Source organism: Anser cygnoides, chromosome 2 (assembly GCF_040182565.1).
Source record: "Anser cygnoides isolate HZ-2024a breed goose chromosome 2, Taihu_goose_T2T_genome, whole genome shotgun sequence".
NCBI classification, from domain to species: Eukaryota; Metazoa; Chordata; class Aves; order Anseriformes; family Anatidae; genus Anser; species Anser cygnoides.
Window position 1 is genome coordinate 10,885,353 of NC_089874.1, and position 19,076 is coordinate 10,904,428.

The 19,076-nt window shown below is 37.0% G+C and overlaps 1 protein-coding gene across 2 annotated transcripts in view; it reads right to left on the reverse strand.

The window, feature by feature from the left end:
• Window positions 1-4,623: 4,623 nt before the first annotated feature.
• VIPR2 (vasoactive intestinal peptide receptor 2) overlaps window positions 4,624-19,076 on the reverse strand; it is a 59,721-nt gene continuing 45,268 nt past the window's right edge. For both annotated transcript variants that reach the window (XM_048050545.2, XM_048050544.2), the window contains 7 exons: window positions 17,776-17,926; window positions 16,758-16,818; window positions 15,345-15,414; window positions 10,015-10,106; window positions 6,656-6,785; window positions 6,533-6,574; window positions 4,624-5,629 (listed from right to left, as the gene is read on the reverse strand). In XM_048050545.2, the coding sequence (XP_047906502.1) occupies window positions 5,456-5,629; window positions 6,533-6,574; window positions 6,656-6,785; window positions 10,015-10,106; window positions 15,345-15,414; window positions 16,758-16,818; window positions 17,776-17,926 (720 nt within the window). In that variant the 3' untranslated portion in view covers window positions 4,624-5,455. The remainder of the gene's footprint in view (window positions 5,630-6,532; window positions 6,575-6,655; window positions 6,786-10,014; window positions 10,107-15,344; window positions 15,415-16,757; window positions 16,819-17,775; window positions 17,927-19,076) is intronic.

Sequence of the window (19,076 nt, forward strand, 5' to 3'; positions counted from 1 at the left end):
GTTAAACCATATAAAAAAAAATGCTCTTTTAAATGTTATGTTGATGTAACCTTGTAGCACGCCAGAATTTATTATTATCATCATTAGTTCAATACTTTTTTCTTTTTTTTTTTTTTCCATCAACAGAATAGCACTGTATTTTAACTTCTGCTATTTGGTTATGTCAGGGTAGTACTGACAGCCCACAGCTTATATAGGCACTCATGGTAGTGTGAAGGTACTTCGTTAGTAAAAGGTCTTCCTGTATCACAGACAGCAATTGCGCAGGCAATAACCCTTACATACACAGGAGCCTTCTCTGCAGGTTACTTGCCAGTTGTATTTTTTATCAGGCATATTTAATACTTAGTTTTTATTAAAGATGTCTGAACAAAACCCATGGAAAGTGAGTTTGGACTTTACTCATAATCACTTTGCTGAAATGGACATATTCAAAGTCAACAGGAAAAGTTTTTTAGGACTCACAAAAATAGAAGACAAATAATGTCAGTGACTCATCTCAGTCCTAACACTTGGAGTGTGAGACCCGTGCACTTGGCAATGCCTTATTTCATAAGCAGTCAGACAGATTCTCCAGTTTGCTGAGGCTCTGACTTGCTTTCCCCTTCATCATGTTAAAGGCAGAGGGAAGCCTGTCTTGGGGTGTATCAGAGTGTGAAGTCGATGCTACAGATGGGCAGGCTGCCTCTGACTTGACTCTAGAATGATTTTTGTAAAGCGTTTTGTCACCTTTTGCCACCAGTAAGTTATTGCCACTAAAGTACAGTTCCAACATGATTAAACTGAGCAGTTCCTCAGCTGGCTACGTGCAGCACCCATCACCATCCTGGTCGGGTGCAATCTGTTGGGCTCAGGAGCACTCCAGAATGGTGTGCATGGAGTACTTACTTAAATACGTCTAACTCAAAATGTCATGAATGCCATCATGGCTCTCAATGGCTAAAAGGATGCTTTCCACAATCCTAAGGTTATTTTGCAAAGCACATTAATGCACCTAAGCCAGACTCCAAGGTCAACATATTTTAAACAAGTTATTAGTATATACAGTAAAAAAACAGGCCAGTAATGTTTTCACTTTATGCCATTAACCAGTTCCTGGTGAGCAGCTGATATGACTATGCACAGATTTTAATGGTATGACTAGGTGAGCTGCAACTGGGAGGGAGAAATGTGGTCAATGGTGTGTGCACTCCTGAAGGGATATACCGGAATACTTCCACCTTCTTGTGTCTGAAACCATTACAAACTGAATGGGGCATAGAAGAGAAACAGGAAAAAATTGAGAAAATGCCTTGCAGTCGGGGTTTTAGAGATTTTATATGTTTAGTTTCTTGGGAAATTAAGATTTGATTTCAATAGTGATTCAAGAGACTTCACTTAAAGAAAATTTCTGGTATTCAAGAGCACTTTGTTTTGGTGTATGACCCCTCTACAAAAGACAAAAAGCCAAACACCTAACATAATACAAGAAACAACTGAAAGTTGAAGCCAGGCAAATCAAAACAAGACAGAAGGCCATTGGTTTTATCATGGAAGGCAGTCAACCACAGGGACACCCCACCAAATGAACTGAGGGATCCTCCATTGCTTGAACTTTAGAATTACACTTCTGATGGATAACTTTGACCAACCAAGTTATTTAGCTTAAAAGTTAGTATTTAGGTATCATCTACTAGCAACGTAACTGAATGGCCTCTTCTGGAGAGCTCCATTTAACCTAACTGTAAATGTGAAGTGAGAAATATAAGTTCTTTTTCTTTTCTTTTTTCTTTTCTTTTCTTTTCTTTTCCTTTTTTCCTTTTCTTTTTTCCTTTCCTTTCCTTTCCTTTCCTTTCCTTTCCTTTCCTTTCCTTTTTCCTTTCCTTTCCTTTCCTTTCCTTTCCTTTCCTTTCCTTTCCTTTCCTTTCCTTTCCTTTCCTTTCCTTTCCTTTCCTTTCCTTTCCTTTCCTTTCCTTTCCTTTCCTTTCCTTTCCTTTCCTTTCCTTTCCTTTCCTTTCCTTTCCTTTCCTTTCCTTTCCTTTCCTTTCCTTTCCTTTCCTTTCCTTTCCTTTCCTTTCCTTTCCTTTCCTTTCCTTTCCTTTCCTTTCCTTTCCTTTCCTTTCCTTTCCTTTCCTTTCCTTTCCTTTCCTTTCCTTTCCTTTTCTTTTCTTTTTATATTCTATTCTATTCTAGGCTCATTGTATAGTAAGTACAGAGAAAAAGGTGGTTTAATTTACATGCTTGAGCAACTGAACATAGGATGAATCATTTACAACTACTGCCTATTTCTCTATGATGACTACTGAAGGCACTTAAAAAGAGTCTTTAGCTCAGAAAAAGACATCTAGCTTTTAGATACCTAAACCAGGACCAATGAATTTCATCTGAGTTTATCAAGCACCTAGAATCGTCGATTCTGAAAAGGAAAATTTAAGTCAACTCTATATATTTGGATTTTGGTCATGATTAGCAACTGGAGGGTAATCTGTCACTGTCCCTCAGGCATCAGCAGCAGATAATGCTGATACAAATCACTTAGAATGAATGGTGCCACCATTCAAAGCCATTCGATGGCTTATCAATGGGCACAAAAGAAACGAACAGGTTTCCTGCTCTGAAGACTTTATGATGCAGTTTGGACCCTTTCACCAAAGGGAGAAAGGCAGTAAAGGAATAAAGATGAGCAGGAGAACTAAGTGACAAGGCCATGTGAGCAAAAGAGATGTCTGCCTAAGAATTATGTTTAGCGATGACAGAGGACTGAGAGATGTTTTCTTGTATTGTCCTTTTGACCGTCAAGAGTTACCGCAGCGCAGAGCAGGACCATTTAACTCCAGTTTTGTGCAACATCTAATGCAAAACGAAGCCATAAGAATCTATCTTGTTTCTGTGCATTGTAAAGATGCAAAACACTGATCAAGTACTAGATTCATCAACTGGCTTTCAGTTTGTGCACGCATTTTAATATACTGTATACCTGTGTGTGAAAAGGCAGCTGAAAGTCAAGCAGATCCCATGATGATGGGGTTGATGCTGGAACATTGCATAAGGTTATCTGAAGATCAGAATTTTCTGGAAGTAAAATGAAGTAAGAACAGCGCCTTCTGGGTTTTTATGAAGATAGTTCTGTCTAGGATACAATGAATTCTAAATACATACAGTTGATGATGCATCTTGCAGAATAGACTGATGGAACTGATTGCTTGAAATCTCCATTTCTATAACGTGTTTTTTTTCTCTGTCAACTCAAAGAATCTCCTTTGAACATAAAGATAAGTGTGGTTGAATGCTTGTCAAGTATGCCTGTCCACTCTAGAAATTCCAGAAAAGAAAAAAAAAGTACATCGTACATTTCAAATCTCAGGGAGCTGAGCAGTCCCAATGACACTTCAGGCAAAAAAGCCTAAAGTGCACAGATGCATTGAGGTACAGGAGCAGCCCCTGGGGATCAAATGTGTCTTCATATATTTGTGGAGTTTGTTGATAAGGTTGTTTAGAGATCCAGGAAGAAAGCCTAAAGGTTAGTAGCTGTTTCTGAGACTAAAGCCTTTGGGAATATGAATATATATGGTTTAAATACAGGTGAAGGGGTTTATCTTTTGACCCTGCATGACTGCCATTAGGCAGCCTACTTCACTCCAGAATGTCATAGCTCACCAAGCAACAGTCTATAACACTCTGAATAACTGGAGGTGATTGCTAGCTTCTTTAAAGTCAAATCTGGCAAAGTAACAATTCATCAACTGATTATTGTTTAACTCAAACAATATCTACTACATGGAGGTTGGTGTCATGCAACACTCACGAGTGTAGCCCATGGGGCAGTCACGGAGCATTTTCTCTCTTTGATCTAACATAACAATGTATCACTCCAGGGTAACCCCCTCAAAAATAAATTGTGTTTGACAGATAAATAGCTACATTAAATCAGAACAAGAGGTGTACAGACATTTTAATGGCTGCCAACAATATTCCCAGTCTTGTTAATATGTTCAGGAGTGTACATGTATGCCTGCCAAGACATGCCCTTGCTGCTATTCTTCACTTTCCCTGGCAATATTATTGACCTTGGATTCTGCTGGCTTCCTATGATCTATTATCTGAAATATCAGTGCAATTGCTTTTATCAATCAGAGGTACTCATGCAAATATACATTAGTCCCACTTGTTATTTAGAGTGGACATGGTGAAGCGTGACATGAGAAGTAAACATCACTGGGTTTATTTCTTTTAAGACTGCAAATATTCCATGTGTTTTTATAAGAACTTATCAGTTCTACATCTTCTTTGAGAAAGTGGCTACATAAGAGACCTGGTGTTGTTGAGAATTCCTTCTGTTTATGCCTTTTATAGTAATTTTTAGGGATTGTAAATTTTTTTTTATTTTTTTTTTTTGCTGGAGTCATGGGCAGGACTGAATATTAAATCAGCTTAGATAGATAAGGAATAGAATTAAGCTTAAAAAACTTTTATTATTCCTTAAATGGGAATTGCATCTTTATTGCAATATTCCTTGTTTTAGCTGCCAAGTAAGTAGTTCTAGATATACTTCAATGAAACTATTATATAAAAATGATATTTTCAATGGGTAATGTGATCCAAGGCTATTTATCCTATGCCAGACTGCTCTAGCAATAAAGCACCTCTTCAGAAAATTGTTTAATAAAAGATCAACACAAATCTCTTTGATTTTAAACAGAAGAGTACAACTGGTGATTACAACAGCACTATTGGCAAATGCTGACGTTTTAATCAAAACTATTACAGTAGCCATTTCTGTGTGGACTGCAAAGGCAGTCCTACTTTGTGCACCAAAACATAAAAACCAGGCACTTTCAAAGGGGACAACAGGATAGGAATCAAACTTTGTGGAACATCATCTTTGAAATTCATACAGTTAGCCAAGAAGCACTACTTTTTTTTTTTTTTACTTTTTTTTTTTTCCTGTGTGATGTTAATGATTTCCTGGATTAGCACATTAAACTCCCAGTGTAGTTAATTATAGCCTTACATTTTTCTTTTGTTTTCCATAATTAGGAAGGAATTTCCTGGTCCTTAAGGAAATAAATGCTACCTGAAGTATAAATATAATGTAAGAAATTTTCCTGCTTCCCATCATAACCTTTTCAACATTTACCAAAGCAGTCTGCACTGAACGGGATCCCACACATCTATCTCATAGACTGGTTGGAGGGGAAAGGGACCATTACAGCAAATGAGTTTTGAATAGTTACGGCTAGTAAATGGCAAGAGAACATCAGAATTAATGTGAATGTCATTAAAAAAAAAAGCAGAAAGCATCCATGGGGCAGGTGTTTCTGTTATTACCTGTTTGGCTGCACTAACTAATTTCCCAAATACCAACATGTAGAAAAGCAAAGCACTAAATTTTACATTTTAGAAAATACCACATCAAGCTGCATATAACGAATGATATATCCCACAGTTTTTGCATGTTTTGGGGGACATAGCTGACTTAGATCATGGTGGTCTCTGTCTGCATAAATGACTGAGCCCTTGAATTCCGGTGGAGCTGAGAAACACTTTCTGATCCATTTCGAGAAATTGAAGAGCTGTGGAGTCTGTAATCTCTGCCTGCTGTCTGCTTCCAGCACAAACTCCGCCATTTTCTTTTCAGCTCTCCTTGCACCTGTGTTAAAAAGTAAATGCACAAGATGGGCTGAAAACATCCTTTCTATGTGAGGAACTTTTCCACATTTATTGGCTATCAGATGGGGAGCTCTGGGAACAGCTTCTAAACAGGTTTTACAAAATTGAGGAGAAGACTGTACCTATGCTGTCTGTGAGGAGAAGCCCCAGGGGCACGTTCAAAATCAGATCTGCATCACTTGTGCTGCCACAGTGGTGTTTATTAAAATACTAGCTAGTTATTAATCACTTGTACTTAAAACCAAATCAAGTTATTAGGCCCAAATCAGGCATCTCATGAATACCAAAGACCAAACTAGCACTCAGGAGACCTGTATGTCAATTCCCTGTGCAAGCAAGCGTCTTCTTCAGACAGATTCCTCCTGTCATACACTGAATGCTGTTTAATATATATTGTACCTTAAAAAGTGGCTGGAACAAGGAAGGAATCAACAGGAATTCCTTCCATCTTCCTTAGTCAAGATGAGAAAAGCTGCTACATGCCGAGCACTTCTGAAAACCTGCTGCTGTGCTGGTGTTAGATTCTCTCGAATTACCCCTAAATACCTACTAAAAGATGCTTCAGGTTTTGGATGAATTTCTAGTCTTGTTGCACCTCACTTGCACAATACACATTGATTGTACAAAGGCTAGAATTAGTTCACACCAAATAAAGATGCCCTTACTAACACCTCAGTTACCAAGGAATTAGATTTCAAATGGGTCTTAAGTCTTCACCCAAGTACACTAATTTCTCCTGTTGCACAGAAAAGTATATTCTATAAGCAGGAATGCAAACATCTGCTAAATCTACTAAATTAGCTTCATGTTACATAGAATATTGGGACACATACATTTATTGAAAACAATAGCTAACGCCCTCAGTAGGAAAGGTGAGACTTACCTCACTGTTCAAAAAACAATACAAGACTGCAACAATCAATCCCTGGAAACAGACAATATTCATTAGTTAGTATGCAGCATTAACCCAAGTCAATAAAGCTTGAATAAAAACCTTAAAATTTACCTGAAAAGATCCCAAACACAACTCAAAGATTATTTTGTAAGTGTTGGAAGTGTGGTCAGGAAACAGAGCAAACACTGTGTAGTGAACTCCAAATAATGGAATAAGCAACAATGTGGATTTTGCAAGTCTCCTGGGTAAATAAAACAGAAAAATAAAGAAAACAAGTTTAATGATAAATTGTTATTTTACTAAGATAAGAACCTGATGCAATGTCGTTTTGATAAACCTCATATAACTTTAGTTTTATAAACAGTTAGTAAGTGTCATTTATTGAAAATTGTTTTCCTTTCAAGCTTGCTATGAGATTAGCCACACAGTAACATTATAAATTAATGTGTGCAGTTACATGCTGTATTTGATCTTCTGGATCTTGCAGTCTTCCAAAAGCTGGTAAAAAGCTGCAAGGCCTCTCTAAACCAAAAGATCCTTTTTCTGTTGACCTCTGGACAGCCTCTGGGGTTGGAATTAGATGGTCTTTAAGGTCCCTTCCAACCCAAACCATTCTATGACTCTGTGATTCTATGATTCTATTCCACAGGACCATGTTCGATAAAGCATCATGAGCTGTGATCAGGCCTTTTGGGACATTTTTTACTTGGCATAAAGGGTTAATAGTGGAAAGAAATATTTCCTTCCTGCAAAAGCATACAGACATTTCCTCTTGTGTGGAAGGTAAGGTCTATGTCCTGAAATTAATATTTTCATTTCCTTTACATTTGCAACCATAAGGTTTGCCCGTACGTTTCATATGCACAGTATGGAAACAGTACCTCAAAGATGCAATCCAGAATAATCTCAGCTGTAAAATTTTCATCAGAAATTTCAGATTTATCCCCAATTCCTAAAACCTCATAACTATACTGATGATATGAAGCATATACCCATGAATCATTGTAATGTCATCAATTCTGTAATACAATTTAGCATGAGACACTACTGAAGTTAAGAAGACCTTTAAATTATTAAACCGGGCAGTTTTGACAAACTGCCTGTGAATCCACTGAGATGCTGAATTGCTAATTATCCCTAATCTGTCACTCAATTCACTCTAATAACATCAGTTTTATAGATTATACAGGACCAGTCATGCATGATTATGGATGTCATCCGATGAAATTCAAGAAATTGTAATGTTGAGTCCTAGAATTCATCACTGTTTTGATGAATATAACTGGAGTCAACAAAGAAAGGAAGCTGCTGTGATTTCACCTATTTTAACAGAAAAAGGTCACAGTATTACAAGCAGTTTTACTTTTTCTTGTGTCAGTCCTCATGGCCTTCCTTTGCATATAGTGTCGCAGAGGCTGCATCTGTCTATGTGGAAATAATCAGTTCTGACAGCGAAGTTTCTCAAGAATAGTAAAACCCTCACACTTAAAGGAGATACCAGTAAGTGGGACCAATAGGGTTTCTATGGCAGAAGAAATTCACTTACAACTGAAGATGATGATGTCAGCAAATTTCCTGTTTTCCCAAGTGAAGTGGAAAACTGATTTTATTTCAACATAACCCTTCCCACTGCAGAAGTAAAATAAGCAATAAAAAGGACAGAACCAGGTACATGCAAATGGGACACACAGGAAGGGAAGAAAAACAGGCCTTGAAATGAGTAGTATTTGTTTTAAACTTATCTTTCACTTCCAATTCATTCTTGTTTAAATAATTTTTGTCTAGGTGATATAATTTCTGTATACTTCATTTACATTTTAGTGAAGGAAAGAGCCAGACAAAAATAGCCTTATTCTTCCCTATATTTTAGAAAGTGCATTTGCATTTTGAAAAATGAGCCTCCTAGACCTTTAATTTGATCTGCAGAAGCACTATTTCTTGAGGAGGTTAATCTACTGTTCCCATGGGTATCTGCTGAAGACCATCCAATCCAAACTTAATCAGGCAATCAATTGCTAAAAGCAAAGAATTCACAGGCCTAACAATGAAGGACAAGGTTGCTATTACAAGCACTACAGTAAACTGTCAAAAATAATGGGACGCAATGATAATGATAATGATAGCTGGAGAATGCCTCATTTTCATAAAATATGTAAATACCACAGGGAAACAAAGAAAAGTTTGTGTCACAAGAAGTAAACTTGAGCAGATTTCATGCCAGTATATATATATGTGTATGTATATATGTATATATGTCATTGTGTTAAATAATACTGTGGTGACTGCATAATTTCTTATAGGTTGATTTAACTCTCCCAGATGTTCAATTAAATCAATCAAAAAAACACACAAAAAAGGAACTGTACGTCTATGAAGCACAGCCTTCTGCCTATCTAGTAGTATCTTCTTGATGCATCAAAATTCTTTTTGCATTTAAACATGTCACACATTGTAAAACACAAAATGTCCTCTTGGCTTTAAAGTTATCCTTTACTGTAGCACACTATGATCTTAGCTGTTTTAGAACAGGAATTCAGTATTTTTTAACTAAAGAGGTATTATCCAGGAGCCCATTTCCAATTGACACTTGCGTGGTTTTGAATTTTCAGCGTTCATTTTACTTTTTGTCATTGAAACATCATATTAGTGTCAAAAAGTGCCAATTCGGTGTCTTTATCTGGGCTTTCAAATAAGACATAGTACAACAGAATCTCGACTCTAGGTTACCGTATTCAGCAGCTACTATAATAAATAATAATAACTGATATGGTAATATAACAAAGAATAAATCCAATTTTAGCAATGTATTTAAACTACCCCCCAAAATTCTGTGATTCTAAAGCTGTGGAAATAACAGATGTTAGGATTAAATGATGAAATCGCAACACAAAAAAAGAAAGCCTAAACAGAAATTATGTTGATCTAAAATCAGAAACTTTTTTTTTTTTTCCTTTGGAAAAACAAAGGCGCTATTTTAAACCAAAGATGCTATTTCTTTTTAATTTCTGAGAACAACATAACTTCCTTCCAGCTCTTAAAATATATGTAAATATTAAAATGTATTTTGGAAATGGAAAAAAAAAAGTTTTAAATTAGGTTGAAGCAATAAATTCTGACCTTCCAAAAACTTTTTTTAATCTTGAAATGTAATAACTATACATTAAATGAAAGACAGTAGTCCTCTTATTTTTTGCATAAGCATATTCATTCATGGAATTAAACTCAAATTCAAGAGTAGTTTGTTGGCCTTTATGAAATTGTTTATTGTTTGCTGAATTTGGTATTTGAAAAAAAGTTAATCTCTATTTCAACACAATGTTAAGATCTTTATTAAACCACATTTAAAAGTAGGTACTCCTGAATTAAATGTAGTTATAGTATCATAGCAATGGCTGCTAACAGGTTTCAGCACTGTAAATCTTACCGAGATTATTTTGGTTCTGTATGTAATGTCTAAAAATATGACTCACTTGTACTGTGACTGGTCATTTCCTCCAACATCTGGAGATCTTAACTTCTGCAGTAAGATTCTTATAATACTAATGAAAAGTATAAAATTCAACTGCAAAGAAAACAAACAGAACAGTTATTTCTGACTTCTCCATTCCATACGCAGCACAAAGAAATGCTTATCAAGTCAGACTCATCAACTCAGCAGTGAGTGTTGTGTACCTCCTGCCAGAACATGTTAAGCTCTACACTGTCAAACCTATTGTCTGTTTTCTGCCTCACTAGCTTTGTTACGTCCAGTGCACCTCTACATGGCTACCAGTTCCAGTCTGGCTGGCAAAAGCCTTTCAAAGCCCCAGTTGTCAGCAATGACCTTCCAAAATCTCAACTGAAGACAGATTTCTTGGCAGGATGGGACATGGGATGTGATTTGGTGCCATCAAGCGTTGCCCTAAATTTTCATGTGGATTCACAACTGGAAGCCCAAAGGACAACATGAGTCCCATATAGTTTTGACCCTCTCTTGCCTCTCATCTTGACTTTTATTATTTTCTGTCTGGATTAGGGGAAGAGAAGGTTGTTGCATGGGTGATCTGCCCACTGCCATCAAGCATGGAGAGGGCCTCTCACATATCTGTCTGCCTTGGGTACTGATGAATACTGATGAATGAAGCAACTGAATCCTTGCAGTTGAAGATTTTATCCTCATAACAGTTCTCTGAGATGGAACAGTAGTATTGTCTTCTTTCATAGAAGGAGAATGGAGGCATTTCATTATAATCATTATGATCAGGTCCTGATCAGTCTAGAACATTCAAGATAAAAATTCAGTAGATCCTAAATCTCATTCCCATAGTATCTTTGTTGGCTTCTGGCATCTTGTGTTCACCAAGTTTTCAAGTTGAATGACTTTTTGTGTCTTCTTTGAAATACCCAGTACAATTTGTGATGTTAATAAATGAACTGTGGTTGTAACAACTGCATATCCCTCTGTACTTTATACTTTGTTTGAAATGACAGGTAGTGTGAAGTGACAGAAACTGAGAGGGATTAAATAAAAAGCTGGGAAATTTCAGTATTTTTGAAAAAGAAAAATAAAAAAGAAGTTGTTAGAAAATATAGGCCTTTAATGAAGGCCTTTAATGAAGTAAACACACCTTTTTCAGGAGGAAGACAAATTTCAAGTTTTACTTGATTAAAGTCTCCTATAAAAGTAATAGGTAGCAGCCAGTATTCTTGCTGATTTTATCTACAGAATTACGTATCACAGCATAGTGTACAGATCAATGGAGATTCATTTGGTATGGCACATGCACTGGAGCTATTATTTGTGAACAAGGAGAGAGCTTCCACTTCATTGTATATTTGTTAGCCACAAAATAGGAGAAAATAGAAAAAAAAATCTTTACTCTGCATTTGCACAGAAGCAGAATAACTTATTGTTCTTGACAGGTCTCCCTATTTTCTACTGCAATAGTCATTCTACTACAACTGTTATCCTTTTGGTTTCTGAGGCATCATATCAGCTGCCAAACTAGACACAGGTGACTCACATTCTTGACTGTCATTCAAGTACTACCTTTACATCTGTTTTCAAACAAGTCTCTTTCTCTCTGTAAGCACGATTTTGGATTAATGAAAAAAAGGAGTTCTTGTTTGGAGTTTGTAACACTCCTTGACACTACTGACCTTGTAAATCCAGCCAGAGGAAACTGGGTATTGGGATCTAAAAGTGGCAACTGCCACTGCCTTACTGCAGTGCAGCAATTTCATTTCTGTAAGATTATCATTGAATAAATCATTTGTTAAAATCCTTTAAAATATACATCTGATCTAGAATAATACGTTTCAAATGAACTATGAAACAAGCAGTGCCCTGAAATTTCACTTTTAGTATTGCGGCTTTTCAGTCCTGTAAAACGACAGGACAAGAGACAGTGGGTACAAACTGAAACACAAGAGGTTCCTCTTGAGTATCTGAAAACATGTTTTTACTGAGGGTACCCAAGCACTGAAATGAGTTTCCCAGAGAGATCTTCAAAAGCCACCTGGACATGGTCCTGGGCAAGCAGCTCTGGGTGGCCCTGCTTGAGCGGAGGGTTGGACCAGAGGATTTCCAGAGGTCCCTTCCAACCTCAGCCATTCTGTGATTTTGTGAAGATCCTTTGAACATGATCTCTTTAAATAGAATATAATATATATATTGTTAAATGAGTATCTAAGAACAGTAAAATAAGAAAATTAAGTGAATGCAGAGAAACTGCAAGAGTGATGACAAATGATGCCTCTTTGCTGGAATAAAACCAAGATGCTGCTGATACCCTGTTTTAGTTGCTGACTTCTGAGTTTTTGAGTCTAAACACATGGCCCGAGCATGCATCATTTAAACTATCTTCATATTGCTTCTCTCTTGCTATTTAGTCTATCACACTAGCTGCAATGTGAGATAACAAGATGAACATTTTTCAGATACTTTGAAGTAAGGTAAGTACTATTTCCACCTGAAAACCTTTCACCACTCTTTCTCAAATGAAAGCAGTTTATTGTAGTGGAAGTATGGAGAAGGCAGCTGTGGAAGCATTTGCCAAATGGGTGGTACTCCAAATTAACTGTCTGGAATAGTCATCTCCAATTAAACAACTTTGAAATGTGTACAGCATGAAGCATGGAAACCTGCCAGTTAACTTTTCTCAAGCCAATATTATCAAAATGAGATGCCAGGGAAGGCTTCTGACACACTGCATTAACTGAAGCCATTCCCACTTTGAGAAGTGACTTCAGAACTTGCTCTCACCAGACTATTTATTGTTGGATGATAACAATATAGATAATACAGTCTTCTAACCAGTGAAAATGTTGGGAGGTAACAGAGAAGTCTGGAAAATGGAAAAAAGTGAATATGGCATGAAGACAAAGTGGACTTCCAGATAAATCAAATGCAGTTAAACTACTGCTCCCTAAGTACTATTTGATTTCCTCCTTCTTTCGAAAGTATATTCATGGCATCATCTTCACAAAAAGGCTCTGTTTTAATCTTTTTTCTTTTCTCTTCTTCCTGATCTTAAAGATTTTCAGTGTCACCCATTCTCTGTGTTTTTCTTCCGTGCCATTACGTAAGACAGTCTGTAACGGTTTTCAACTCCTGTGTTCTACTCTCCTTTATTTTCCTGAAATCTAGCTTCTCTCAGAATCCTGCTTTGTCCATCTAATTGACTAATATAAGTCTTTGTCCTTCCTAATAATGAAACCATTTGTTACTCATCATTGTTTTCACTATTCTAAGTTTTCCAGTCCTTCTACATTCTCAAGAACTGACTGAAGGCTCTGTGTGAGCATGACGTTGGCACATCATAATTTCATTCAGAAATGTCATGACTTTCACAAATCCTATTCAAAGAAGTTGCAATGATCTATTTTCATCTCTGAATGGGAGGCAGCACCGACCTCATTATTCAAAGACTTCAAATTTTCAAATCTTCAAATTTTATTTTTTTCTTAAAGGTAACTGAAAATACTTATATATATTGAAAACGATTTTCCCATGAATGCAGTATTTTCACTCATCAATGACTGATTTTACATGACATTTCACTAGCTACTTTTACTCTTTGAATGCATTCTGCACAGCAGTAAACTTGTATGGCATCCTAGATGCCATAACGAATGTGATGTCTGCAGGCTGATGCTCCAACAAGATACGTTACTTATCCAGCAGGAAAGGGTGAGTATCACTGCTTTATATAACTCCTTGTACTTCTGAATTCTCCTTTCACAGCTTTACTTCCTAAACGCAAAATGTGAAAATGATCAAATCTTCTGGAGACTCATCTAATCAGAGAACACAGTACATCATGTTGCAGAATCACTTGGCCATCTTTAGCTGCTCTCATCCCTAAAACACGCCGCTTAAGACAAGAGACGTCTCTGGAAGGCAACAGCAGATTCTAAACATGTGCACCTGGCAAACCAGAAAAGGTCATCTGCAAAATGTTTCTGCATGTCGTACAATCCCGTCGTATGATAGCAGTAATAGAACCAGTATAAAAATGGAGCAAGGTTGTTCCTTCACCTCCATGATCACGGTCCATGTTTCATGATACATTGGACTTTTGCTGACTGACGAGTTAGTACTCCATTTTCTTAATGCCCGATGCGTTTACTAGTCTATGCTAAGAGCCAGCTGGAGTTCAAGCCTGCCAATGAACACTTGGATAACTTATGTCTCCTGGTCTAGGATTTCTTTGGAGATGCACTGCTTTCTGGCACATGAAGTCTCATCTGTCTACCAGATAGCTGTTTAAATAGAACCTCCAGAGAACAGGCTTTTATCTTTCTGTAAACACCAGGTGGTTTGTTTTGCTTTCATCTTTGAGTATATTTTCTTTTCTCTGCACCGTCCCCCATCCTCCATCTCCTCTGAGGTACACGTATCCTCTTCATGCTGTAGTTCTGTTGCACACCTATTACTTTGTATAATAAAACATCTTTTCTGGGATGATCTTTTCCTTACCTCATGTCATTTCACACATATATGTACTCTGTTTCTCTTTAAACACTGTAGAATTCACTCTGATGAAAATGATAGGAAGTTCTCTCAAAATGATTTTCAGTAGGCACAGATTGAAAGGAAAGCCCAAGTGTACATACTGGACTAGTCTGGACTCTTGAAATCTTGTGTAATCTAATAATGCCTTAACTTTTCTGACTGAAATGTTAAAAACAAAGCACGTGTATCTGAAATGAATTAATTTGCACTGTGACTATTTTCAGAAATGGACATGGACAATAGATTATTATGCCCAAATTTAATTACACTATCATCACAATGAACAGGAATTTTATTATGCTACTCCAGTAATTCTAATGAGCTCCATACACGAAAAGCTCCATGAAACATTCTCAAATTGTATTCTTTTGCAAATATTTCGTGTTCATTATGTATTTCAGTACACTACCAATTAAAGAAAGATATACACAGCTATATTTTTTATGGCTACAATAATATCAGATTCTTAGTTGCAGGGCTATCTATTTACAAGCAAAATCAAATCTGCATTTCATTGAAAAGTGTAATTAGATTTTTGCTTCCCCCAGGCTCATAAACAGAAGGGATGTTAAAGAAAGAACAACATACAAATAAAAGCAACTGTTCATTTAATAGGAGGCAGATAAATTTTGAAGGCAACAAATTTTAATGGCCCTGGCATCTGTTTAACATGTCTCCTACAGTGCAATTTCTTTTCATTAAAACAGAATTCTGGCCTGTCTGTAACTAGCAGTAAAGAATAATGGCTATATGTACTGCACAATGCTGAACTGATATATAATTCATGCTTCAAAGTTTACTTACTATAATAGAAATTAAAATTGGTATTCGTATAACCCACCAGGGACCACCATGCTCATTTGTATCCCAGCAACTACAAAAAAAAAGAAGAGGGAAAATGGTGTTGACACTAATAGCATCTGGCAAGCATGACCTATGAAGAGAAGTATTTGGTATATACAAGTCAAAGAGCACTAAAATAATGTTCTAGCCTAGAATTTGGTATTTATTTCTTTCCATGTTTACTTTTTGTTTCCCTGTTTTCAAAATGCATATTCAAATCAGCTGAAACACCATGCGCTGGACCATGCCATTAGAAATTATGGAGATCATTGGCCTTTAGGGAAAGTAAGCTTAGTTTCACTTTGAGTCAGGATACTTCTACAGTAAGCACTTAACAATAGCCTCTAGGTAGCAGGAAGATCTAAAGCAACTGACAGATACAATTTAAATGACATAATTTCCTTGTGGGATATTTAGGTTGCGGATGGCTGGAACTGGTTTAGGAAAATATGAGACTGAACCTGAAACTTTGTCTGAAAAAATGAAAATTTAATTTTCACTGTCAGCTCAACAATTCTGGTCTGAGTACTCTGAGAATAAATGCTTTGAAAGACTAATTAGAAGCAACAGCAATACCCTTCAGAGTTCCTCTAACTGTGATAGTAACAATGAAGGAGAAAGGAGTTAGCCTTCAGTCTACGTGTTAGAGGTCTTGCAAGGAAAACTTAGAAATTATTTAGGACATGATTTTTCAGTTTAAAAACAGAGTCAATTGAAAAATATAAGACAAATCCAAAAATTGGGAGTGTGAAAACCATTTGCCCCACTAACTAGGAATGCTCTCCCATTCCTTGGGGCTAGCAGAAGGAAGTTTGATCTTCCTGCAAAATTCTTACCTCAGCTCCCCTTCCCATGCCAGGAGCCAGGCTTAGCTCTAGTTAGTGACAGTTTTACCTGAACACATGCATCTTACATATGTTTACATTACATTGCTTCTTTTCTGGGAATGTATTTTAGATATACCAAAAAAAAAATCTAGATTTCAATCTTTTGCATTTTTAGTTAGCAAATTAGGATGCCCAGCAACTTACAACCACCGTATGGCAGCACTGAACACAAGGACCCCCACTCCTATTTTAATAGTTTGTCTTCCAAGGCAGATAGCTCTACATGTGGGTTTCAAGGGCTAACATTAGTAATAACCTGTCTCTGCCCACTCCTGCCCTTAGCATTTCCAAATAAACAGGAAGTATAGGCTGCATGCCAAAGAGCTCCTAAACACCTGTCCCTTTACTGCCATTTCTGAAATTTTAAGTTCTGTGTTTGTCTCCTTCAGAACAGCAAACTACCTTTGGATGAACAGCACCAGATCCAAGACAAGACTAGCATGGGCACAGATGGAGGCTGTAAGCTTTCCCTCCCTGACATACTTACCCAGTGTCCTCTAAAATAATCCGTGTCACTGTCCATGTAATAATGAATATGGTAGGAATTCCTAAAAAAAAAAAATAAAATAAAGAGGTTTAGAGAATGATCATAAGAAAGTAAGTCCAGCCTGCTAGTAAGCATCTATTTCCCAAATATGCAGCATATAGAAAACAGTTTAGTGAATGGAGGGAGAGGCCCATGTGATGAGCTATATGATGTAAGCAATGTGTTTCAAATACTGTAGAGAAGTGAGCATATTTCTTATAAAAATGTAGCTATAACCACCAATACACAAAACATGTATCTTAGATTTCTTGCAAGCTGTCACAATGACCTATAAGGGTATAGATACAAATTAGGCATTCCCAATCTATTTGCAAGGACTACAATATAAAACCGAAGAGTAAATCATTTCATACGGAACCATTCCCACAGTGGTTTATTCTCATTTCCAAGCAATACCTAATGTTTTATGACCACTTATTACCGGAAGCTTTAAACTGCTCCAAATATATATATCATTGCACTTTCTGTAAGTGAATGGAATGTGTATTTAGAAACAGATGGAAAATATCATTGTGCTTTTGTAAAAGGCAAGTAGCCTGTTGCTGTGCAGCTAAATTTCCTCTCCCCCCCGCTAAATTAGGACAGCCTGAATTATGTTTTGTGGTGGCAGTCCCACACCATCCCATCCCTGAACAACCCATGAGTGTTGTCAGGGAGTGCAGATTGGCAGAGGTCGGAGCCAGCCAAGAAGCAAGCTAGCATTTACAGGTCTGCAGGAACTAGAGGGACGAGCATGGAGGTTTTGTGCCCACTCTCCTCCATGCCACAGTGGCTGTACCTACACTGGAGCTGAACAGAAGAACTAATGTGCCCAAGGGCTCATGCCCACCGACCAAAGTCATCCAACAGAAACTGCATGAATGCTTGGTATGAAATACTGAATTTGACTAATACACACATTAAATATATATATATGTATGTATATATATATATTATTGGAAGATGCTTAAGTTCTTACCCCATCCAATCAGCAAATAGACTGTGAAGTGTCTGTTGGGGGAGAATATTAGCACAAGGAGGATGTGGAGGTAAAGTCCTTCAACTAATAGCCAGTAAAAGTTTGCCATAACACCATACTGAAAAAACACCAAAATAGCCTTGCAGCCCACCTGAAATGCGAGAACAGGGGTCAAAGTTATTGCAAGAAAGATGGTGTATAATTCTGTTACTAATATATCCTACACATTTTAACTCTCCATGTAATGCTAGCCCCAGGTTCAGTAGAAATTATTTTCCCTCAGTCAAGCAAATTGAGACATTTAAAATGTTACAGTATATATATATAAAAAGAAATTGAATTCTAAGAAAAAAAAAGCACACATTTTCAATAGTTAGTTAATGAATGGCTATTAGATTAAGTGATCGTCCACTAGGTGGCTGATAAATACATTAAAATTTCATCTGTCTTCCTAACAGTAAAAATTAACAAAGCAATTGCTTTATTAGTTTTTAAAGGCTAAACTGGAAACTGAGTGAAAAGAATAATTTCATATGCTGAATCCTCTAAGCAGACTTAGAAAAAAAATTCTGAATGGACTTTTAAAAATGTTTTCCCTTTATAAAATTCTTTAGTGTTTCTTAATTAACAAGACACATAAACATGTATCATAAAATGAAGTCCCACCATACTTATAGTCTCCGTGCTGCTCTTCAGAATTAATTTTCAGATTTCTGCTCTGCTGATGTTCCACAGTGCTGGCTGCTGCTACTTTGGCACTCCCCAGCAGGAATCTGGGATGTGTGAATTGAACATAAAAATGCTCCTGCTGAGACTGAGCTGAGAAATGTGATGATACGGTGAATGTAACAGACTAAACAAAATGGGCTAAATAAAACTTCTAGTTTCTGCCTGCTTTATTCTTTTCCCCACTTTAAATACCCTTCATACCTGCACTGTTTCTGTTAAAATTCCAAGTACATCAAATACCTAAGTAAGTAACTTACTCGTTTAGTGATTGATTCCGCTGTCTAAACAGGTGTCTGTTAGGTGAAACGCTCCCAGGTACCCCAGCCTCCAGCTGCTGGTCCACAATGACATGGGTCTCCCAGAGATACTTCTTTGTATCCATCATGTGTGTTGGATAACTCACTGCATCCCCAGTAACACTACATGCCTGTATACATGTCTACATTCAGACAACTAGAGGAGTCCAAAGTCTCAAATTCATTTCACCCAATGTTAGCTGCCTAAAGGTAAGGTTTCTGGTGTAAGCTGGACACCTACTTGCCCCTTCTACAGCTCATAAAGATAGACAGGCA